The sequence below is a fragment of the Gymnoscopelus braueri genome (genome assembly GCF_963280865.1).
Source record: "Gymnoscopelus braueri genome assembly, chromosome: 17".
NCBI lineage: Eukaryota > Metazoa > Chordata > Actinopteri > Myctophiformes > Myctophidae > Gymnoscopelus > Gymnoscopelus braueri.
This window is the reverse complement of record NC_137617.1, coordinates 25,807,903-25,831,949: the sequence shown is the minus strand read 5'-3', so window position 1 is coordinate 25,831,949 and position 24,047 is coordinate 25,807,903. Positions and strand designations below refer to the sequence as shown.

At 40.9% G+C, this 24,047-nt stretch overlaps 2 protein-coding genes across 10 annotated transcripts in view; one reads left to right on the top strand and one right to left on the bottom strand.

Moving 5' to 3' along the window:
• The first annotated feature begins 467 nt into the window (after positions 1 to 467).
• acbd4 (acyl-CoA binding domain containing 4) lies at positions 468 to 9,757 on the top strand. Of its 2 annotated transcripts, none has more exons than XM_080456328.1 (11): positions 468 to 709; positions 1,324 to 1,475; positions 2,259 to 2,379; positions 2,979 to 3,063; positions 4,045 to 4,165; positions 4,325 to 4,486; positions 4,807 to 4,901; positions 6,857 to 7,064; positions 7,550 to 7,770; positions 8,365 to 8,424; positions 8,685 to 9,757. In XM_080456328.1, the coding sequence occupies exons 2-11, from the start codon at positions 1,355 to 1,357 to the stop codon at positions 8,811 to 8,813; spliced, it is 1,323 nt and encodes a 440-aa protein (XP_080312454.1). In that variant the 5' UTR covers positions 468 to 709; positions 1,324 to 1,354; the 3' UTR covers positions 8,814 to 9,757. The 2 variants fall into 2 exon arrangements, with proteins under 2 accessions (XP_080312454.1, XP_080312453.1); XM_080456327.1 differs by having other exon boundaries at positions 2,259 to 2,490.
• A 128-nt stretch (positions 9,758 to 9,885) lies between these two features.
• LOC308105508 (rho GTPase-activating protein 23-like) overlaps positions 9,886 to 24,047 on the bottom strand; it is a 63,078-nt gene continuing 48,916 nt past the window's right edge. For 7 of the 8 annotated variants that reach the window (XM_080456278.1, XM_080456279.1, XM_080456273.1 and 4 more), the window contains 16 exons: positions 23,256 to 23,364; positions 22,573 to 22,612; positions 22,257 to 22,394; positions 21,432 to 21,740; positions 21,048 to 21,109; positions 19,908 to 20,014; positions 19,679 to 19,791; positions 18,350 to 18,502; positions 18,063 to 18,141; positions 17,540 to 17,613; positions 16,949 to 17,038; positions 15,871 to 15,996; positions 15,384 to 15,428; positions 15,083 to 15,176; positions 13,414 to 13,445; positions 9,886 to 13,184 (listed from right to left, as the gene is read on the bottom strand). In XM_080456278.1, the coding sequence (XP_080312404.1) occupies positions 12,138 to 13,184; positions 13,414 to 13,445; positions 15,083 to 15,176; positions 15,384 to 15,428; positions 15,871 to 15,996; positions 16,949 to 17,038; positions 17,540 to 17,613; positions 18,063 to 18,141; positions 18,350 to 18,502; positions 19,679 to 19,791; positions 19,908 to 20,014; positions 21,048 to 21,109; positions 21,432 to 21,740; positions 22,257 to 22,394; positions 22,573 to 22,612; positions 23,256 to 23,364 (2,618 nt within the window). In that variant the 3' untranslated portion in view covers positions 9,886 to 12,137. The remainder of the gene's footprint in view (positions 13,185 to 13,413; positions 13,446 to 15,082; positions 15,177 to 15,383; positions 15,429 to 15,870; positions 15,997 to 16,948; positions 17,039 to 17,539; positions 17,614 to 18,062; positions 18,142 to 18,349; positions 18,503 to 19,678; positions 19,792 to 19,907; positions 20,015 to 21,047; positions 21,110 to 21,431; positions 21,741 to 22,256; positions 22,395 to 22,572; positions 22,613 to 23,255; positions 23,365 to 24,047) is intronic. The other variant, XM_080456277.1, reaches the window with a different exon arrangement.

Sequence of the window (24,047 nt, the reverse complement as noted above, 5' to 3'; positions counted from 1 at the left end):
ACACCATTTTAATAACACGGAGATGGTGAATATATTACAAGGAAAGGGTAGTCACTCGATCGTCCCATATATCTCCTCCGATGGTGTGTAGAGTATTAATCCTAATATCAGCGATTCCGAACAATGCTTGGAAAATAGATTGTGATGAAAGGATGCCCTCTAACGTTAGTTGACTGACCTGAAAAGATTGTGTGCAGTTACTGCCGTATATGGGTCCAATGTATATGCCACACAATAACCATAATTTCCTGAACATAAAGAAACATTTCCGGAATTAATATTCATGCTGTGTAAAATGCAATATCTAAAAATCTCATTAACTGCAGCAGAAATTTAATTATAAGTCATGTTTGTGGGATTTCTTTTGTTTTGTGCGCTCTACATGGTTTATTCATGACACTGTCACTTTAAATGGGCGTGGCTATTCCTTAGTCACGTGATCTAACACGGAAGTCGTCTCCCTCTGGCTGCAGACAGCAGAAAGTAAGAGGAGAACCTTTACACCTCTATGGAGAAGAACGCAAGGTTTGGTAATTAAACTTTGTCACTAAATTAAACGCTCGTCGGTCGAGGAAAAGCACGCAAACACGCCATTGGAATGTGCGCGGGACGTGTACAGGACCTCTGTGGCCCTTTGTAGAGCAAAGGAATACGACGGACGGCGTTATATACTGGTTATTATGACATGATAGGACGAGTAGACAGTGAGGTGAGCAGTCCACTGTTATCTGATTAAATAGCCTGTCATCATGTCATCAGTGGTGTGTGAAGTAACTAAGTACGTTTACTCAAGTACTGTACTTAAGTACAATTTTGAGGTATTCTCTCTTTACTGGGGTATTTCCAATTGTCAGTACTTTTACTTCTACTCCACTGCATCTCAGAGAGGCAAATATAGTACTTTTACTCCACTACAATTATTGGACAACTTTAGTTACTACACTGGTTACTTTGCTGATTTAAGCCATACATTAACCATTTCAGCCCTATATAGATTTTGTCTATTTGAAAATAGCCGATCTACAACCTCACGTTGCATTGTGAGCTTGTAGATCTGCTATTTTCAAATGATTTTTATACATTTTGAAAATATGAAATGGAAGATTTCTGCATAATGAGTACTTTTACATTTGGTACTTTAAGTACATTTTGATGCCAATACTTTTGTACTTTTACTCAAGTACATTTTGAATACCAGACTTTTACTTGTAGAGTATTTCTACAATGCAGTATTGATTAGCAGTATTGTTACTTCAGTACTTTTTCCACCACTGCTTTTAAGTGTGTGTGCATTTTTCTCCTCGCTCCGTGCTTCTATTCCAGCTCCATTCAAACTTGAAGTTGCCCAGAGTGAATGTCTACCAGCACCCTGCATACTGTCATGCCGGTCCCTGCCATGGCAGCAGAGCCCCTGGTTGATCACCAGAGGCGCTTCCAGGCTGCTGTGGATGTCATTCAAAACCTCCCGAAAAATGGTATGGAGGCCACTGTAATACAATCCAGAGGGTTAACATAACTCTGTCATACGGTGTTAAAGAACACAATCCATTTGGTTATGGTTAATCCTTTACAAATTGATAAATTACACATAGGATTTTACTGAGTATGTAATGTAAACTTGGCTTTGCCTTTACTATAAATAGAACGCCTTCACGTGTGGTGTGGTGTGGTGTGTGGTTTGATTTGCACACAAGGCTCCATTCATAACACTGCACCCTTGAACTGATTGTTATCCAGTGCTCAATGCAATGATGCAGGTTTAAATTTCCATCACAACATTTTAAAGCATAAAGTTCCTTTCCTTTGTGTAAAATGTCAAGAACTCCTAGATTCACTTAAAAACAATTATCCAAGGCATTGGGTTCAGTCGAAGATGGAAAATATATTATTATTGCAGACCCACGCAGCACTCCTGTATTTCTTAAACACAACAAGATTTAACTTGGCTATAGCTCATATTAGTGCTGCTGTTACTTTTTCTGTACATTGGAAAGGCTGCCATGTTTGCAGACAAGTTTCCTGAACATACCGTGTAAAACACAACCTTAAAAAAAACACGGTTCTGACATTTTGGCATAATAACATCTCCACCAAGTATCTACAAGTTATTTCTTTTCATGGTTGTGTTCTCTCCCAACTGAACTCTATAATCCTCTCTAATTTCCCTCCGTGGAAATGAGGAATCGACACCGAGATTAACTGAACAGGCTGTGGAAGGGTACAATTACACTTAATAAAACATTACGTCTATCTCCTAGGCTGCTATCGGCCCTCCTACGAAGTGATGCTGCGATTCTACAGCCTGTACAAGCAGGCTGTGTGTGGACCCTGTACTGTTTCCCGCCCTGGCTTCTGGGATCCAGTAGGACGCTACAAATGGTGTGTGTTTGTGCGCGCGCATGTGCATGTGCATGCGTGTACATACACACACATAACATTGCATAAAATGATGATGATTATTATTATCAGTACATCTACTTCTTTCTACAGGTAGATATTTTATATATATATGGTTATATGGTTCCTACAGGCCAGTCTGATGACAAAACACACTGGACTGGCTTATTAATATGTTATTAATATGTATTGTACTAACCACAGGGGTTCCTATGGGTTCTGCTATGATGACAACAAACACAGGACTGATTTTGAATTTCTGCTGTAATTACAATACTTTATTATATTTCGCATTTAGAGATAACGAATATAGCCAATCTACATGCTCGCAAGGGTCGCATTGTGACCTTTTAGATCAACTATTGTCACTATTTTTTAAATGGGGCTTAAGTGATTAAATACTCATTCCTTTTTGTAATTTTGTGTCCTGGGGAGACACCAAATTTCTCTTTTGAGTCTTGAGCTGAAAAAGTTTGGGAACCACAGCTCTAAAGTCCGAGCCATGGATTACACATACGGTTGCATTGACAATAGTGCACTGGTAAATACACAAAGAAGTGATTGTTCTTGTTTGACATTAGGGATGCCTGGAGCCGGCTGGGAGACATGAGCAGTGAGAGCGCAATGTCTGCATATGTGGACGAGATAAAGAAAGTAGCTCAAGAGGTACGGTAAACCCAGCAACCAGAATGTTTTAATCCGATGATATACACATCAAGAAAAAATAATAATGCATAACGTGGGAGCTAATATTTCTACTATTCACTTGTAGCAACATAGTCCAACTGTACAGTAGCTCGTAACAGTCTACAACCCCTTGCTATCCAACTCTCATTGACTAGAGCAAACTGATGCTAGCATGTTTCTGCCAGACATTGATATGATAATCCAAAAATGTATTAACTCATAGGCCGCCATTATCGCATTAATGCGATCTAATAAATAGCGCGCCTGGCCGCCAAGATCGCATTAATGCGATCTATGGTCTTTTTTGATATTTATGCTCTGATCACGCTATTCTGTAATGAATCACTTTAAGTTTCAGGTTCCACTTACTTCACCCACCACTGCATCCGGTTTCATGACTTGGGTTCCGTTTCCGGTTTTCATTTTTTCCCCCCCTCAGTCATTTTCGGCCATAATAGGGAAACACACGGTTTTTCACACGGTATAAAAAACGATCGGAGACCTCCCCTTCTATAATCTATGGTCTGGGTGACGAACAGTCATCCCGTCGTGTATCACATCGTAATTTTCGCCGATCAGAGAATCTGAGACCACTTCACATCCGGTTTCATGTATTTGACTGTTTGAGTGGGTGTGGGGGGGGGGCGAGTGTGTCAGCGAGCTGATCAAGCTGGCTATTTGCTGCTCTCTAGTGGTGGAACGATCAAAACGATTCAAATGTCCAGCTAGACTTTCTATATGTAAATTAATTAACAAAATAACAAAACAAAAAAACACAAATCGCTGGCAAGGGCAGCTATGAACGAGGTTTTATATACCAATAATACCAAAGTATTTTTCTTACTTTATCTTTTAACTAAAACATTGGCTCAATTTATCACTATGCTTTTAACCATATACATTTAAAATCAGGCCTTTCTGAAGTTTACCAGTCAATCAAATTTTCTATTAACATTGCAGGTCATAGATACCACGCCGATTAATGAGAAGACTGCCTCGCTGTTCCACCATTTTGAGCCTCTCTACGTGGTCATAGATGACATGCCCCGTCCACCTCAGTCTTTTCTCAGTCTCAGAGAAGGTGAGCATGAAATACCTTGAATCACTTCTAACAATGCATTTAGCTGGGCAAGTAGAGAAGGTGGCTAGAGAATCTCAGAATTCAGCGGCCATTACGGCATGCTGTATGGGCTGACAAGTTCTTGTCCTCCACAAACATAATAGTTTGTCTCTGTACCAGGTATAAAAGTCAGTGAGCAGGCTGACAGCCTTGAAGGAGCAGAGGAGGAGGTGAAGGAGGAGGTGGGACCTGAAGATGAGCCAGAAGCTCCTGAGCAGGACACGAGTCCCTGTGACAGGGCAGTTCAGACCACTGAACTCGCAGTCTCCACCGTCACTCAGGGTAGGAAATGACTAAGGGCTTTGCTTCCTCTCTTCCTGTATAAAACCACCTCAACCTCTCTGAGAGGTAGCTAGTTATCTCCCCATACGTATGTTTACATTGAACCTGCAGTATAGCCTCTGCTGCAAGCACCACTAACCCCTACCCTTTCCCTTTTATTTTTAACCTCTTTTGGGTATACTGTACAGGATACATGTTTACAACACCTAATGTTCAAACAGTCATCATTCAAAATGGTGTAATGTTTCAAAGTGGATACCGGTATTACATTTTTGAATAAAAACCTTTAGACATATATGTCGTTCACTCTATTCCTGTAGACGCTGGTGTGTGTGAAGGCTTGGTGGTTACCAGTGACTCTGAGAATGAGATCTTCTGTGACTCTGTGGATTCAGTGGAGCAGCTTAACGTCAAGGTATGACTCATGAAAATGGCTGAAGCAGTGTGATTAGTGGTAATAGCAGTGATAAAAGTATCCATAATATCTCATGGATTATCCATAATAATCCACCATGAGATAATAATCCATGTTATTTTCTGATAAAGTGCACGGCTCAGATTGGATTATCCCACGCATGGCCACTTACTGATGATTAAAATAAGTACAGTTTATTCATATCTTGGGGTATAACGCTCTTTGGATAGACATTTTGTGTTGGCACTGTCTTCATCAACCTTAGAATATGACTGCTCCAGCAAGTGGGAGAAGTAATGACCTAAAACAATTCTGGGGCCCCAGAACTTGACAGGGGCACTCGAACCGGCCAGAGATATCAGGCTAAAATACATATACTCGGCATAAAGATGCACTGAGTAGCATTTTGCTGCTTGTCGCAAGTAAAATCAACTCCCTAAGAACAGAGTTTAAAAGCATTCCCACAACCCGGAGGTATTAGTTAGCTGTTTAGATCCCATACCCAGGGGGGCGGGCACATTGTTATTTGCTAGTAATGATTTAGTATAGGTTTATGTTAGTTCAAGAGCGTAAAACCATCTCACTGTATACATTTTAAGCTAAAATGCAAAAAACTAATTGGAGTTGTTATAAAAATTGCTACTTAAACTGTTAAAAGCAATATTATAAGTTGCGTCATCAATGCACCTCTTTTAATGTGTAGCTTAATTCATATTGTTAGGGGTTTCAGTTGTTCAGGGGACCAAGATTTCTAGCCACGGCCCCTAGTTACTAGAGTTGCACCGATACCGTATCGGTATCGGCTACCGATATGACTTATTTCACGTATCGGATATCGGACATGACATAACCGATCCACATTCCGATTTTTTTTTGTGTTTAATACAATTTTAAGAAGCAGCTAAGTATGCTATGTTTTAATTTATTATTTGTAGGTATTTTCTTTTGGTGATAGAGCATAGTGTATTTTTTTTTCTACTGTTATTGTACTTTAAAATATTCAGTAATAAATGTCTTTAATTGAAAGGTAATGCATTTTTTTTTGTATTTAAAGTTTTGCTCGGATATCGGCATATATATCGGATATCGAAAAATATCCTAATTGATATATCGGATCGGAATTGAAAAAAACTGTATCGGTGCATCTCTACTAGTTACTTGCATCATGTTGCCCTGACTGCTGGCAGCTCGTCTGCTTTGTGTCAACTGTGTACGTGTGTGTGTGTGGACACAACACCACACTGTCAGTTTTCTGCTCAGTCAACAGCCTTTCTTTTCAGATAATCAGTATTTAAAAGAACCCACTGTTGAATTTAATAGTTATGCTGTTGATTATTCTTTTGGCTGCTTCACTTTCTTGTGTGGATGCACCGGAATAATGAACAGTGCATATTATAATAATAAAAGAACATCTATGTTTCCAATGGCTACGGTAATTATTTAGTTGATATGTATCAGCACGTTTTTTTCCCCCCACAAAAAGGTAAAAATGATAGAAATCCATGTTCTAATGTTGGCTTAAATTACTGATAATGCAGTACGGTGGTCACCCCAGCACACCAAGATGTCGATACTGCCCCCCCCTCTAGTTACCATGCGTGAACACAAACTGTCGCAAGAAAAAGCAAAACATCCATACCTCCGTGACAAATGTCCGATATCCAGGTATTAAAATAACCACACTAGATGTACACAAACCTGCCCCTGCAGCTCGAGACGGAGCAAGCTACACAGCTGTGATTAATTCCATCAGATTACTTAGAGGGGAGGGATCAGCTCTCGAAACAGTTCTGTTGGCAGTATGGAGTATGAAAGGTGTCTTGTCAATTAGAACTTTTTTATTATGGGTCGTAAGAGCCCCCTTTAAATTTAGGTGATCTGTCTCAGCCGTGCAGTTATCTGAAAGAAGACATTGTGACCTTGATGTATAATGTTGGGTTGAACTGTGTTCATAGGTGGAAGTGGCTATGTCCAATGGACTTCAGAATGGCCATGTCCACTCAGCGGTGACTCCAGTCCAATCCCATCAACTGGAAACCGTTCCAGAGGCAACACAGGTTGGGGCCGGTCAAGGTGGAGAAGGGGCAGGAGATGGGAAAGGCCCACCCAATAGGAGGAATAGAGAGACTGGAAGGGATGCTACACACTACGGCTGGAGAGAACGTACGCTGGGGCCAGTATTCCTGGGAATTCATGTGTTCATATTTATGGCTAAGTCCCATCAGCAGCTGACAGTTTCCATATAAAATGATGATAACTTCTAGTTGTAGACCAAAATCAACCTGCAGACTTTAATTGATTGCAGACGGTGCTTTTATTTGGTTTCCTACATCTGGGCTGAACTCCAGTCTGCCAGTAGATATTGTTTAAGGATGACGATAGCTTTTCCATAGCAGATTAAGCTATTTTACAAAGTTCTTCATGATGTGATTGAATTCTGTGTTCTTTGCATGAGGGACTGCTTACATGGGCAAGGTTTCAGGGAAATATAATTACTGTATTTAGGTTGTTTTGAACTTACATTATATTGATTGATCCAATATACTCATAGGGCTTAGAGCTACATTCTAAATAACTGTGTAAAGTGCATGGAGGTACTGTACAGTAACCTTTATCTAACCTACAGTAACCTGTGTTGTGTTCTAAAGGTGGTGTTCCCCAGGGCAGTCCGAGGCATCCAGCTCGAGGGGCCCCGGTGATGGGAGGCGGAGGTGGACGGGGGGGAGGCGATGGCTCGGAGGATGGAGATGAGAGGCGGCAGGACACACACCTACAACAGCAGATTGTGCTGGCACTGCGGAGACTGAGAGAGGACATGAGGAGTGTGATGGACAGACTGGAGGTGGTGGAGAGGCTTGCTGCTGTAAATGTAAGCCTGCCTTTCTATGGAATGCTGATAGGGTTTATCTTTTCCCTGTCATTCTTTTCTAGATTTTAAGGAGAGGTAGAAAACATGATACGGCATAGAACAGAAGACAAATTATGATGCCAACTGCTTGCTGATTCAGTGTTTGAGAACACTAATGCACCGCACATGGGCTGAAGAATAGATTCGAAAATATATATTTATCAGAAAGACTTAATAGTTGCCATGTTGGCAATAAATTATACATGCAGTCATTGGTCTAAACTGCAGTGGGACATATTGATAGAACTGGAGACAGACCACGCACTTAATTTAGTGCTGATGCGATGTAGTCATAAAATAGCAGGTAAATATCAGATTTCTTTCAAGGGGAAGTTTGTAGACAATCTGTTTTCTTGTCATTTGTAGTATTACATAGCATGTGATAAAGGTTTTTAAAGTGTTCTTCCCATATAGAGTGAGCAGTGGTTGTACAGTGGTGGAAAGAGAAAATTAACAGACTGCTGCTTTTGTGCATGAAAATATAGTGCCCCTTCATCAGGCATTTCACCCAGTGGGAGATATTTCTCAACTCTCTCTGCTGTTATTTTTCATCAGGCCCAGAATGCAGATTGGAGACCATGTCTGCAGTGTGCAGCTGCGGCCTCAGAACAAGAGGTAATAATGATAACAGAATCAACCAATTTCATCCCGACTGTCCAAAGAATTAAATAGTATTCCTTGGAAATTTTAATTAAGGTATTTAACAATTAATCTGGAACAACTTAAAAAGTGCAAGATTGGAGTAAGTGCACAAACCATAATGGTATTTGCTAATAAAATAAATGTACAGTAACTAGGATAAGGGAAGCTGCTGAAGTGGCAGGGGTGTTCACTTGTTTATGAGGTTAAAAGCACACACCTGTTTTTGTCATCAGGAGGACAAATGGTGGCCTTTTGACGTGTCGGGCCGGACTGCGCTCCTCCTGTTGCTGTGGCCCTTTGTTGCGCAGGGCCTAGTGCTCCTGCTGAGGAGGTCCCAGAGGAGAGGCCGCGTCTCCTCGTGAACAAACCTGGCGTGGACATGCGACGGCCCATCCATAGAAATCTGTGGACGCATCGTTGTTTCATTGCTATTTGGGAGAGAAGGACTATCGCTAATATCAATCCATAGGAACATTTCCTCCAAAGTCACCTCTAATTCTATGTGCGCAGGACAGAGGGAGAGGATTTTAGTGGACTTAGTGAATCATTGTCCACTGTTTTGGGTTCTGTTGTAAAGCTCAGGTTCCAGGAACACTATATAATCACGTATTAATTTATTTCAGTTGATAACGAGTGATTGTCGTTTCCTATTAAGCTATTCAGTGTCGAGTTCATGCTTGTTAACATATCCCATTGTTGTTGGGATAGTCGATTGATATTGTGTGAAACATACATACATATGCTATACTAATATTATCTGAGATGCTGAGGTATGTACATCTGATCGCATTTACGTTTTCTTTTCCCCGCTGTTCATGGAAGGCAGCTTCACAAGGTTAAAATTTTAAATGTTCGTGATTCACATAACCGATTTGTATTTGGGATGTGATCATTGCCAGGGAGAGAGCTATGTACAAGATGTTGTGCGCATGTAAATGCATGCATACAATGTCTTGTACATGCAGTATATCATCTCAGTAAATGGATGGTTAACTCGTTTCACCAAGGAGATCTGTCATTCACTTAGTTTCATGGAGTCATTGTGTGAATGCATCTGTCACTTGTCTAAGTGTCTGTTCAAGTAAAGTACGTTAACTACAGTATTGGGGCCTTAGTGTACTACAGACCTAAACTGTGACAGTTGCTGGCTCCGAACAGGCATCGTTTGTACCGTACCTGCAGTTCGGTAGTTGTGAACACTGGCATACAATTGTACATCTTCACCAAAGGTTGTGAGAAATATTTTCCAAACAATTAGCCTATTACTGTACATGTATGATAATGACAAGCATGAGATGAAATTAAAGCGAACAAAATCTCCACTAGAATGTTGTGATGTGTGTGTGTGCGCATGTGTTTCGGGGGTGATCAATGGTCAAACCCTTTTCAAAACAAATAATTTAATATATTATGTATAATATATACATAGGTTAACTTAACAAGGTTTTGTACAACTGTTACAAAATTGGTCCACGCACAATCACCCACGTACATAATAGTACATGCACAAGGGCACAGATAGAAAGACAAAAGGGACTGACAGTCAAGAGTCTAGATATGATCAGGACAACCACAGAGTCTGGTTGGAGGACAGTGGTTGGGCAGTAGTAGTTTGGTTTGCCTCCGCTTCTGTTCAGACTCGGCTTTATAAACTAGGGTTCAAATGCATCAGCATAGGAAAGAAACAATATAAAAAAAAAGAAATAAAAACACTCAGGTAAAGTATAATATACTTTGTCGTTTGACCACGTCAGCGAGCAATGCGACACATTTTTCTGCTGAGCAACAATCATTATGACAATGTATAAATTAGCCATAAGACTGAAATGGTTTGGACTTAAGGAAGTTGTTCCAAGATTAGAGGACTGAGGTATGTCCAGATATCCTTTTAAATACTTTCTTTATAATACTGATATGGTATCAGTTGAAGCCTCTCTGGGCGCCTGTGTATCGAACTAAGTGCTTGTTTTTTCTTGGCTCTCCACATGTCCATGCTGATATGGTGCAATGACCCCTTTGTTTTACTGAAATTTGGCATGACTTTAAACAGCTGCCGTAACCACTTTAAACCCGGTGTCCCTATTTAGGACATGTCATTACAGGCAACATTTTTGAAATACTTTCAAAATTAATTCAAAACGTTTAAAAGAATAGATCTATAAGCTCACAACGCGACATGTTGTGAGCTGGTAGATCTGCTATTTTTTAAAGATTTTGAATAGGGCTTAAGTGGTTAAACACTTTGCTCCTCATGCAACAGAGGGCAACAACAGAGGCATGCTAGAGTATCATTCAAGGTCTGCAGTCTGCACCCCCCAGCTCCCCACCCACAAACACAGGGAAGAACTATAGATTTGTTTGACATTTGTAGACACCTTGCATATTTCTGATATGTCAATGGCCCCATGCAGTTTCAGGTTTAACTCAACTTACACTCCATCGCACGACAATGATGCTGGCTGACAACTGATTTTCAAGCTAACTAATTGTGATGCCACGTTATTAGCTTGCAAATCACTTCATGACGGCAAGTGACACAGTCCCACTACAAAGTATAAATGAGGCATTTGTGTCCAAGAAAACTTTGACGTTCCCAACAAGAGAGTTTACCAGTGAGACATGACAGTATTTTTGCCCATATAGACTAGTTGATCCACAAAGCAGGTTTTGGGAAGACTGAACTGTCCATATTCTCAAAATGGCCATTTGGCTCTTATGTCACACTTGTCATGACAAGTGTCATGTAAGAACAAAATGGCTACTGCATTATGGTGCATTATGGTCAATAAAGGACCAAGAGTTGAATGACAGATTTTCCACCACACTGTATCATACCATATGCATACTGGCACAATATGTCATGTTTTTACCTTCTGTTAGAGGTTTGCTGTTAAGGCACCCAATCCTATTTGATACTTCCCCATTTGGCAGGGACATCATTCGTTAGTGATGACAAGCCATGTACACGGTAGCTTGGAATTCTAAAGCATTTTCATTAGAAAAACTGAAAACTGCAACGGTTGCTACAGTACTTAGAATAGGTCTATTAGAATAGGGCCAGTATGGATAGATAACAGTACTTGTGCAATGGAAGAAGTCCAACAGTCTTAAAGGCTGTCGATGTTACTTAAAAGGTCTGTGCTGGTGAGTGTTAAATGCAACAACAGCAGCTTGAGATTCAGCTGAATCTCAAATGTTTAAAACAGCTTCCTTTCATTTTCTCCTTTGTGTTGATTACTGTCACTGTCAGCTAATGTAAGGGTTTCATTCCAAAATGGTACTTGGGTTTTGTTGGAAATTATTATGCCTCGTGGTGATTGATGAGAATTAAAACCAGATATTTACATTGTTAAAATATTTTTTAAGTAAAGGGCTCAAGGTAGCTTAAATTCACTTGGCTTTACAATTGTGTTATTTTCATGACAGCAATCATTTTGTCAGAATGGATGTCTAATTTTGGAATGAAACTCTGTAATTGTAAAAATGTTTATCAACATATAAACATGTCCACTTAATGACATCAGTTCCAACGGTGAGACAAGAGGAACCTTTAGATGAAGGGGATTCGCACATTGTAACTCCATGACCCTAGGGACTGTAGGGCTTTGGGCCTGGTGATATTAGCATTCCAGTGTTTGTGAGTAAACGGAAAATGCTTTACACTGCATCAAGAGGATATGACCCGGTTAAACTATAACTGTGTGACGACGCCAGGCTCTCCTCTTGTCCCTGGCTTCCAGAGGTGATCTCCTTAGCACCACAGTGGAAGAACTGAGGGACCCTTGATCCATCCATCCTGAGGAGGTGGGAGAGAGAGAGGGGTCCTCCTGAGCCAAACGAGGAAGTGCTTCTGTCTGTGATCTATGCTGAATTGATATAGGACCTACGATGGATCCCTGTGGAACCTCAAAATGTCCATAATGTCTCGACGGCGCTCCTTCTATGACCCTTATCACCTCCACCCTCTCTCCACTCCATCCCCAGACTCGGTCCTCGTTCTTTCCCCGTTCAACATCCAGATTCATGGACACGGCCCTCGCTCTCCCTGCCCTAGTCCTGTTCCTATAGCGAACCGGCACCGGCTGGTACCACTGGGGCTGCTGGGTCACCTGCAGGTTGGAAGTTTGGTAGGTACTGGGAAGCCTGCTGGGGGAGAGCCAGGAGGGGACAACAGGGCGTGCTTTGGCCTGGTTGTGGGACTTCAGGTGTGGGGTGTGACTGGTCCCAACTGGGGGTCTCGGGTAGGTGGCGCGAACACTAGCTGGGAGAGGGTGATGCGAGTAGAGGAAACTGTTGGGACGAGGCTGGGGTGTCACCCTAGGAGAGGCCATGCTCTCATGCTGCCTCCACTCCTTTTCCAAGTTCTTCCCATTGCCCCCCCTTTCATTCAATTTCCCCTTGTCAACCCCTTCTCCTCCAGCAGGGGATGGTTTTCCCTCCGTAGCCTCTCTAGCCTCCATCCCTTTATCCCTTTTATCCCTCGTTTCCTCTCTGGGAGGGGTACGCTCTCTCTTGACTACATCCTCTTCTCCATCCTCCTCTTCCTCTTTCTCTTCTCCGTCCCCTGCCCCGTAGTTGCTGGCTTTGACCGGCTCGTGCTCAGAGTCCTCGTCGGTGCTGCTACCCGGGTGGGAGGTGCTGGGGCATTTTTTACGTTTCCGGGTCACAGCAGAGATGAGTGACATGGGGAGGAAGTCTCTGGCATTGAGGTCCTTCTTGGAGCTTGAAGAAACCTGAAACGCAGAGCCCATGTCATCATCTCGTGATTATATAGTGAAGAGTATATACTGAGGGGTAGTTAAGACTTTATTAATCCCCAGTGTTATTGAGATATATGAAATATGTCAGATATAATATGGACATCATAACTAGGACATCATAGACTCATCAAGGAAACAAAGAATGTATGCAAATGTCAGACTTGCAAAGCATCTCTATGATCAAGATGCAATGGGTTCTTACCTTTGACTTAACTGAATCGCTGGTGGTGGAATCTGTATGCAAGTGAGGGGGCGGAATTGAGTTAGAATCATGTTCAGCACAGAATGGTAGTGGCAGTAGTAGTATCAGTAGTATTAAATGAAAGGCTCATCACAGCAGCACACACAACTGCAATGTTAAAAGGGAACACCAGCCATGGTGACAAAATAGCTTGGATTTCTGTATATCTTCTTAAGAGTTTCACATTTAAAACCCCTGGACCACTGACTGTGCCTGCTTCTCCATCAACCTTACAGCTGCAACCATAGACAACTGTCCCATTACTTGGTAGACAGTCAAATGTTCCTTCTACATCAATGCACATATTGAAAATGAAATTAAATCAAATAGAAAATAAATAGCCTAGTAGAAAGTTTGGAAAAATGTATGCAAAAGCAACACAGCTCTGAATAATATAATATTCCAAACTCTAAAAAAATCTACTACAATGAGGAACCATTCTGGTAGAATGTAGTTTTGAGGGGCAAAGTTGTAGCTCAAAGTGTACATGGCTTCAACGCTTGCATGGTTGAAACTTTTAATCACTGTTCTAGTTATTCAGCAACGGTACAAGACTATGTTACGACCAGCGTTCACTTTTCAATTTAACAACGGGAAAGGAGACAGTTTGTTGGGTGGGAAAACAAGACGAAAAGCCAGGAAATGAGCATAAAACAAACACACACAGACACAAAGAGAGAGACATGGTCCTACCGAAGAGGTTGATCCACTGTCTCAGCTAGGGAAAGAGAGGGTCGAAACGGTCCCGAAGCAAACAGTAAGAAAAAGTAGGAAACATCATAAATATCCAGACAGAAGAACAGTTGGAGAAAAAGTGCAGCAGGAAATGATTTAAGAAAAAGGGCCTTGACACTGAATGACAGTGGACCCATACTGTGTGTCCACACTGAATGACAGTGGGCCATTTTAGGGACGTGGTTGTGCAACGAAGAATACAATTGCTTCAAGTATATATATCTGGGCAGTCTCGCATTGCCAGATGATCGAAGATCTCTTCCATCTGTGGAAATCTAAATGCAATGAAAGGGTTTGGACGCCAGAAATAAACATGCGGTAACAAACCTACGCCCACTGCTTTGAAAACCAATCCTGATATCATCCCATATTATGAAGGAACTCCCTAAGCCCAAAGTCTTTGCATTGGTTCTGTGATGCTGTTATTTTATTTTTCCCTGAATGGTTTCCAACCAGTTTTAATCCATTCTTTGAATTCAGATGTCACCAGATGTATCAATAAGCAGAGATCTCTGATCGTCTGGCTATGCAATATTTGGGAGTACAGGTAGTGGAGGTTAAAGTTTCGAGAATAATGAATTCATGAATTAACTCCTGACTGAAAATATGACCTGATCCATGAAACACTACTAGTCACTGAAACTACTACTTATAAAGTTCTTTGAAACTGTATTTAGACCACATGAAAAAATATTTAGCTGAAACCAATAGAAATGGCATCTTGGTAAATTATATAGCACAGCTTCTCTAGGTGGGATAGGCTACATAGCAGAAGTTATAGCTGTGAATATACAGTACTGTATGTAACCAGTCGAACCGAGAAGACTCTCTACTGCAGAGCAACATTTTTTAAAAACCTTTCATGTAATAAATTGTGCTCCATGTCCTGCCTCACCTGATGCCTCACCTGGCATCCCTGCCCTGCCAATGTTGCACAGCAGGTGGTCAATGTTGGGTACAGGCTGTGAGTCCCCCTTATCCTCTGGGGCCTACACACACACACACACACACACACACACACACACACACACACACACACACACACACACACACACACACACACACACACACACACACACACACACACACACACACACACACACACAGAGAAATTATGGCATATGGCGCACAAACATGAGTAAAAACAATTCCATCCAATAAGCCATGCTGTTGACAGTTTCACTGCGGTGATATACCTTTTCATCTTTTTCCAGCTCTCCTTCACCAAAGAACCAGTCATGCTGTTGAATTAAAAAGACAGTTTTGTCACTAGATGGAGCTTGTGCTGTAGATAGCATCACATAACTGATCATAGGGGAGCTTGTACACTTGTGATACTGGAAGATGCTTTGGATGAAAGCATGAATAACATAAAAATGTTATCTTATGTTTACATAAAAGAGGCATCTTTCAGACATTTAACCACACCCTATATACTAGAGTCCCACAGGGGTCTATACTAGGCCCCCTCCTTTTTTCCCCTCAACACCAAATCTCTTAGTCGAAAATAGCCGATCTACGAGCTCACAACGAAATGTGAGCTTGTAGATCGGCTATTTTTGCGGAATATTTGCCCAATAAGGACGCTAGGTAGTCAAAGGATACTAAAGAATACTGACTTGTTTAGATGCATATTTCTGGCTTGGTGTGTGTGTGGAGTAGATGTGGGTAGGTGGTTCTTACGTAAAGGATGAGCGTCTCCACGATTTTGTAGCGGTCGGGCATGTGGGTGACCATGTCAGTCATGTTGTCCTCTGACGTTCTCACCAGCGTTGGGCCAAACACCAGTGCCAGGTTTCTAGGCTCCATCTAGACACCAACGATCATAATTGCATAGTAATTGTAAATGGGTACAATGCACCCCACTGAAGCACGGTTATTTTCTTATAACTGACTTGCTCACAGTGCACTATCCCATGGTTAACTTGCTAAGTCTCCATAATTGTCAAAAAATATTAAGAGGTTCATTAGAAAAGTCTTCCATGGTTTACGTTCATGCAATGTAGCTGCAGTAATGTCTTTTTGTCACCAGGTGTCACTAAATACAAGCCAAACAACTTCCAACATTGAACGGTATAGTTTGCATATATTCTTTTTAGCTGTGGACAAATTCTGCATGACTGATTCATCTGTTCGTGTTACATAGAGAATAATGTACCACCACTCAACAGAAAGGCATATTTTATCAACTTCACATGGACATAGTTCAGTACCTGCAGATGCAATTCCAGCAGCAATATTAATAGGGTGTTTTATTTGTGTGATTTTTTTGTAGACCAACCCAGAAGTTACCTGTGCCTTGGTTCCTATGGCAAATTTCCAATTAAATCTTTTTTTGTATAAATTAAGAACAAATGCTTATTAGCATGTTTTGATAATCTAGACAAATCAACACACCTTTTTATAATTACACACATGCAGTTAATTGCAAACACAATTGTAAACAAACCCACAAAAACACTTTAAAAATTCATGTTTGAGATAATAATGAGTGAATTTATATCATAGAACAAATAATCGAAAACCCTGTTTGGGAAAAAGCATTGGAAATAAATGTGACCATGAGACCGGTGGTAAACTTGCTTCCTGGTTTTAGGACTGCTGTAAAAACTGTAACACTATACTACTTCTGCTGAAAAAGCACCAGTGACCATATACTGTACACTATTCAGTATTATTCACCCTATCCACACCACAGAGTAAGACGTAAGAGCCAGAGCATTATGTGAAAATGGTCTATTGAGACAAGGCTGACACCCACCTTGTTCTTGTCACAGTTATCTGCCACCTTCTTAAGATGGCCCACCAGGAACTTGAGGGTGTGGTGGTAATAGTCTGGGAGGTCATGAATCTGGGAGAGTAGCAAGAAACAGGTACAGAGCACGGGTGAGAGATAACATTTACCATTATACAGGCACTGATCAACTGTCCCCAGAGCTAGTAATGTTGAGCAGTGAGCACCTTGAGACACATTTGCACCCTTTAGAATGCTACTGTTTTCCTAATCCGAGTTCCCAGAAGTTCCCACCAGCTCTTTCCAAATGGAGTGCCCAAAGCAGTACACAAACACATACTCATCAATATTCAGGGATTTTTACTTTCACTAGAGGTTCGGACACTGAGTTTGAAGTCGGTCTGCATATCAGGTTTGTTTATGGTTATGTCTGAATCATAGTGACATGCCTATATATGGGCGTATCGGGTTTGTTTATGGTTATGTCTGAGTCAGAGTGACTGTGGCCGTGGCCCTCCCAGTAGCCAATTTTAATATAGGATACCAGTGAGAGTGATCATTTTGAGAGGGCAGATGTGTGATGTTTACTTCGCACTTGTATGAGCTCATGTCACATACCAGCTTCTTCATGGTCTTCAGTCTGTCACCTGAATCTTCTATCCGGTTGGCATCAATGAAATCAATGTACTTATCTGTAAGCACAGATCATATATTTGAGACATAGATAGATACTGTAGAATACTTTATTGGCAGGCAATTAAAAACACAGTGTCCCCAATCAAAAGCACCAACATGGATTAAACACGAAAAAGACAAAGCTTGTTTCCATTGTGGTCCACTATAAGACATACAACAACAAACAGACTATACAAAGAAACAGCCATATAAAAACACAAAAATAAATACTGATATAGACAGTTAAGAACAGTACACATAGGACAAGTTATTTATCAAAAGTACATGTCTAAATTGTGGTTTTAATATTTATATGCAGTTTATCACAAGAATCCCCACAATCAAGGCAAAACTTGTGATTTCTGATATATACGGTACATTCTTTTGCAATTTCAATGGCAATGAGCCCTTTTCTGAACCAATATAAATACCATATAACAGATTCACTAGAAAACACAAGACCCACCATCAGTAAACAAAGGCTCGGGCAGTTTTCGGAAGAAAGACTTGAGCAGACTGCTGATCACGTTCAGGTCCTGCCATCTCTGTGGAAATGACAAGAAATTCAATTCAAAGTACAAACAAATATATACTGTACATATATACATGATGATTGATTACACTGATAGAAATATGGGTGCTAAATAAATTAATACAGGGATATATAGACAGTTCTAAAGAGTATTGCACTTGGTATTGAATATTGAACACTGCAGGAAGCATGTGACACACCAACTAAATGACCATCCCTACCTCTTCTGCGGTGTTGATCTCCATGCCTTTGTTGAGGTGCTCCTGCAGGTTGGACACTACGGCGTTGTTCCCTGGAACCCGGTAGATGCCCGTATACTCCAGACCAGAGCTCTCCACCACACCGCAGCACATCTCCACTATCAGAGGGACAAACTGCAAGACAGCAGGCACAGAGACAGAGGGACATTCAGGAAGATGGAGGAGGGAGAGAGAGAGAGAAAGGAAGGAAGGAAGGAAGGAAGCAGGAAGACGAGAAAGGGAGGGATATAATTGGGGGTGTGGGGGGCAAGAAGGAAATCGCACAGACGCTCTTATCAGGGGTTACTTTGAAAATACAAGGTCAGAATATGAGATATGAACCTGTGTCTACTACAGGGGTGGAGTGGAGGAATTATGGAATGTGCTACAAAGTAACAACAATGACAAGAAATGGCAAACTCGGCATCTGTCTACACAACATAGTTTGTTATTTTCAATCTTATTAAAAGATGAATATGTAAGTAAATTAAGATATTTTTCATCTTAAAGCTACAATCCGGGAATTATTTTAATGAATAAAATGATATTTCAACCAATCTGTATGGTAGAGTGTTTTAATACAGTATAACTAATACATCTGCAGTGGTTGGAGGTGGTCTCTCTACTCATCCTTTGAGAAATGTCAACCCTGGTGTCAGGTAGGACACGTACTGGTTGACATTGTATATAAAGTTATTTGAATCTGACAGCGCACCAGATTGCACAGTAAATGTGCCACTATAATTATTGTAGTTCAGACATGTAATGACCTCTCTCTACAAAAGTAGACAATGGACATAAAATATATGGATTGTAGCTTTACAAAACTTATTTTAAAACTATTTATCTTACAAGAGCGTAATCTATTTATCTTACAAGAGCGTAATCAAGTGGTCATCTTACCCATGGACCAATCATAATGTAAGTTAACATACAGACATAGCCCTGTGTAGTGCAAAGCAGCTATTCAGGGATTCAAGTCAACAAAAACTATTAGAAGTTGAAAGCTGCGAGGTGTCTAGAACATTGACAGTTTCTGACACTTGTATTAGATGACTTACATGCTTTATCACAATTGGAGTTGGACAGATACTCACTATTTTAAGGCCAAATTTGTTCCAAACCACGTGTTGTTGTTTTTTTTGCAATATTGACACCCGATATTGGTCATTTTCAAAAACATTTTGGGGACATGTTTCTGCAGCTTAATCGAAAATATCCAGCACGTTTGGTGATGGTTGAACAAACTGTCATTGTTTTATATATTGTATAAGTCACACAAACAATAATGAGAGTTCATGCTGAGCATACTTTGTGGTCAAGTGCAGGCTGACAGTCCTCCAGTCTGATACCAAACGCCTTGGGACTTCCTGTCTTCTTGCTCTTCTTCATAAGGTTGATGCCCCACAACATCTTGTTATCATCTGAACACACAGAGAAACAGACAGATTCAGTAGGGGCAACACACACACACACACACACACACAAACCAGTGTTTTAGAGATAATCACTGGACCTGAGACTTATTGCTTCTACCCACCAGGTTTGGAGGAGCGGTTCATTGAGGCGTTGTCTGTCTTTGCCAGGAGGAAAGGAGGTATCATTCTATGAGCTCTGGGAGATGCATCCGGCTTGTTAACTGTGGAACTGCACACAGTGAAAGAGACAAGATCAGTCAAGCTCAAGGGCAAAAGACACATGAACAATATGGCAATATCTATATCCAATGTCTATATGTGAAATACACAATGTTTATATGTGAAAGATACAGTGTCTAAGTAGTGAATGACTGTAAAGTGTCCTGTTCTAAGATGTTCTTCAACTTTTCAGACAAATACCATAGAAATAGAATGTGTTTGGGCAGACTATTGTATCTTCAAAAGATAATGTTATGCACTTCCATATATTCAATCACTGGTGCAAAGTAAATAAATGTAAAGCACATTTCAACCAAGTTTAGTCTTCCTCAGGTGAAGTTAATTACTTTAATTAATGAACTTCAAACACCAAAGAAATTCTGCAGGCCCCGCGATGATTAACTAGGTCAACTTAGAAGACAATTTTTTATTATATAGTATTTTTTATTTAATTCATAATCTCGGACAAATTATAATCATTACAAATTCACGGACTTTTCACATTTAGAAAACAGATCAAAGTTGTGAATAAAATATATTTCACTAATAAAAAAATCAACTAATCATCACTCAGGCCTGAACTTGTACACACTGACACACCCCAACTAGAACCTTCAGTTCGGCTAATCAACTGCATCTGACTGGGCCAAAAAACAGCCAAAAAACTTGAAAAAAAACTGACCGAGCTTTTTACGGCAGCTGCCCTTAGGCTTGGGAATAGCTTGCCTCCTTCATATTTATGGTGCCCAGTCACTGGAGGCTTTTAAATCATCATTAAAGACTCACTTGTTTTCTATGCTTTCAACTTTGCGTGTGTATTCGTGGCCCTTATCGTGTGTCGTTTGCCTTTTTGTAATTTTCTCTGTTTGCTTTCTTTGTCTCTCTGCTTTCTTTGTCTCTTTTTTTTGGGGTTTATGTATTTTTTCTCTCATCTTCTGTAAAGGACTTAGCTCGATCTTGGTCGTTCTTAAATGTGCTCTATAAATAAAGACTGAGTTGATAAATATATTTCACTATTAATGCAAGGCAACATACATACATACCTCTGTTTTTTGTAATCATTCAGTTTCTTGTTGATCAGTGCTTGCCTTGAGAATCCGAAATCCTGCAACAAATGTGAAACTCCAGTTATGAGTGTACGTGTACGTGTGTGTGTGTGTGTGTGTGTGTGTGTGTGTGTGTGTGTGTGTGTGTGTGTGTGTGTGTGTGTGTGTGTGTGTGTGTGTGTGTGTGTGTGTGTGTGTGTGTGTGTGTGTGTGTGTGTGTGTGTGTGCGCGCGCGCGCGTGTGTGTGCGTGTGCGTGTGTGTGTGTGTACATACGTACATAAGTATGTAGTATATGTGTACAGTATGTGCATGTGTGTATGTGCAAGTGCGTGCATACCGTGCACACTTGCAACGGCACACAAACTGCACAGAGAACTGACCTCGTTGTCGGTCTTGCTGTTTTCTCTGATGACACGTATCCAGGCCAGCATGTCATCCCTGTCCTCGGCTTGCAGCAGGTACTCACAGAAGTCCTGAGTGGTCAGCCTCAGCGTGTGCTTGCGCTTGGTCTCGCTGTAGGCGATGTCGATCAGGCAGCCGCGGATGCTGATGGGAGGGTGTTCGTCCTGCCCGGGCCCCGCCCCTGCCCCATGAAGGACCGCCTCTCGCTTGTCCTTGTAGAGGAAGAGCGAATGGGAGCGCAGCACGGAGAAGCCCCGCTTCCACGGACGCATTCCACCACCTACTTTCTGGGATGCGGAAAAATAGAAACATAACCTTTAAATAACTGTGTGTGTGTGTGTGTGTGTGTGTGTGTGTGTATGTGTGTGTGTGTGTGTGTGTGTGTGTGTGTGTGTGTGTGTGTGTGTGTGTGTGTGTGTGTGTGTGTGTGTGTGTGTGTGTGTGTGAGAGAGATCAGATTCAGAGAAAGTATGAGAACTGAGATGCACTTTATTTACCAATAGAAAATAATCACAACTACTACTACCAAACATGATAAATGTACAAGAAATAGCTTTGGTGGCAGAGGTACAGCTAGTTTAGACAACACAACACAGCACAAGACAATTCCACCAGAGGTACTAGTTAACACTGGATGTACAGTATGTGTGTTGCAGTACGTTGCCCTTCTCTGGATATGTTTGTATCAGAAGGTACTAGCTAACACTATACATGTGTGCGTGTTACCTTTCCCTTCTCTGTAAGGATACGTTTGTACGAGAGGTACTGGCTAACACTACACATGTGTGCACTGTGCATGTTACCTTGCCCTTCTCTGTGAGGATCTGTTTGTAGTGCAGCCAGCCCTCTTTACGAACGTCACTGAAAGTAATGGTGCCCAGTTCAGAGGTGGAGTGACGCTTTGACCTGGCCTCCTCTTGGACCCGCAGGCTCTCCAGAGACTGAAGCACACAGTAAATATGTTAAATGTCCATTTGGGTGCATGTTTACACTCTCAGGCCTAAATTAACACTGAGGGAAAATAATACTTTCTTCATGGATGATATTGCATGATTCATGTGGCAAGTTGACGGCATGATGAAGGTTTAACATGAGATAATCAATGCTATGTGGACTCACCCCATCAGTGAAAAAGCTCTTGACCCTTTTTGGCAATCTCCTGTGAAGAAGAGACAAAGTTAACAAGACAAAGTTAACAAAATAAAGTTTGTATTTAAGGCAGCATTTTGCACACAAGTAGGGGACATTCAATCCATATCTCGCATCTCAAAATAACTCAAATTAAACTTAAATAATAAATTAAATTAAAATTTAAAGATGAAAAGATTCCTGCACACTGCTCTTACCGTCTAGAAAATCATTTATAGAATCTAATGTTTTTGGTGGATCATCACCACTTTGATGCATCTTCATCAGAGTATGGATTGTTTCAGTATAAAAAAAATCCATACTCCTTTGAAGAACTCTATGGACCCGAATGTTACATACTATAATTGTCTTGACTGCGAGAACATTGTGAGAATTTGTGATCTTTTAAGATATTAAACTATTAAACTAGATAGGAAGATAGAAACGACTTAAACCCTGTACTTCGTTGGCCTCACCCTGTGGTCTATACTTGATACACTCCTTTTCTCCCTCTACACCAAATCTCTTTCTTGTAGATCTGCTATTTTTGTCAATTGTTCCCCTATTATGACAAGCTCAGAAGTGGGACGCCTATGGTTCATGTGGTCAATCTCCCCTCTGACAAACCTGCAAAATAAATATTGAACTGATACTGAAGTCCAGTCCAAACTTACGCAAAGACACGTCCTTCTTCCCTGAATGAGTTGAGACCCTCATCACATGACTTGGAGCGCTCCGTGGTGATGGCCAGCAGGTAGGAAGAACGGCGACCCTTGATACTACCTGAACGAGCCAAAAGTATTGAAGAAAGAAAAACAAGAGGAGGTAAGGGTAAAACATAGACATAAACTATATAATATATCGTTGCTGTCGGGCAGAAACTTTGTATCTCCATAATTCAACCTTTTATGTTTTTTTCTTAAATTAATGCCCTACTTACAAGAGTGTCCCACAAAAGTTGTGAAAATAGCAGATCTAAAAGCTCACAACGCAACGCGATGAGTTGTGAGCTTGTAGGTGTGAGCCTGTAGATCGGCTATTTTCACTGATTCTTTGTAAAAACTAATAATAACGGTTTTGGACATAAAGGTTTCCACCCGACAGCGACGATATACTGTACAAGACTACTGTGTTATTGAAATTTTTATAGATCAAAATGTGAGTGAATTTTAACAACAAAATGAAGGATGCTTTGCTATGGAGTGTGAGTGATGAATATGAGACAAGACATGAGCAGAGAGAGGGATTATGGTGTTAAATGTATATTAAAAGGAATACACTGACATTTTAAATCTGTGGCTCAAATGAAGGGAACAATACTAGCAAGCCACTTTTAGAGAAACAAAACAAAGGGAACTTTGTTCATACAATGTGTCTGCCCAGTTATGCAAATGTATTAAGTAAAATTATCTTCCTTTCTCCAGGACAGTAACCAACTTAAATGAGAATTTCGGACTTTAAGTCCT

Excerpts from the sequence above, each read along its gene's own strand:
- acbd4 (XM_080456327.1), top strand. The coding sequence starts at position 1,355 with ATGTCTACCAGCACCCTGCATACTGTCATGCCGGTCCCTGCCATGGCA. Across the intron at positions 2,491-2,978 it reads ACATCTACTTCTTTCTACAG|GGATGCCTGGAGCCGGCTGG; the intron begins GTAGATATTTTA and ends GTTTGACATTAG. Across the intron at positions 3,064-4,044 it reads TAAAGAAAGTAGCTCAAGAG|GTCATAGATACCACGCCGAT; the intron begins GTACGGTAAACC and ends TTAACATTGCAG.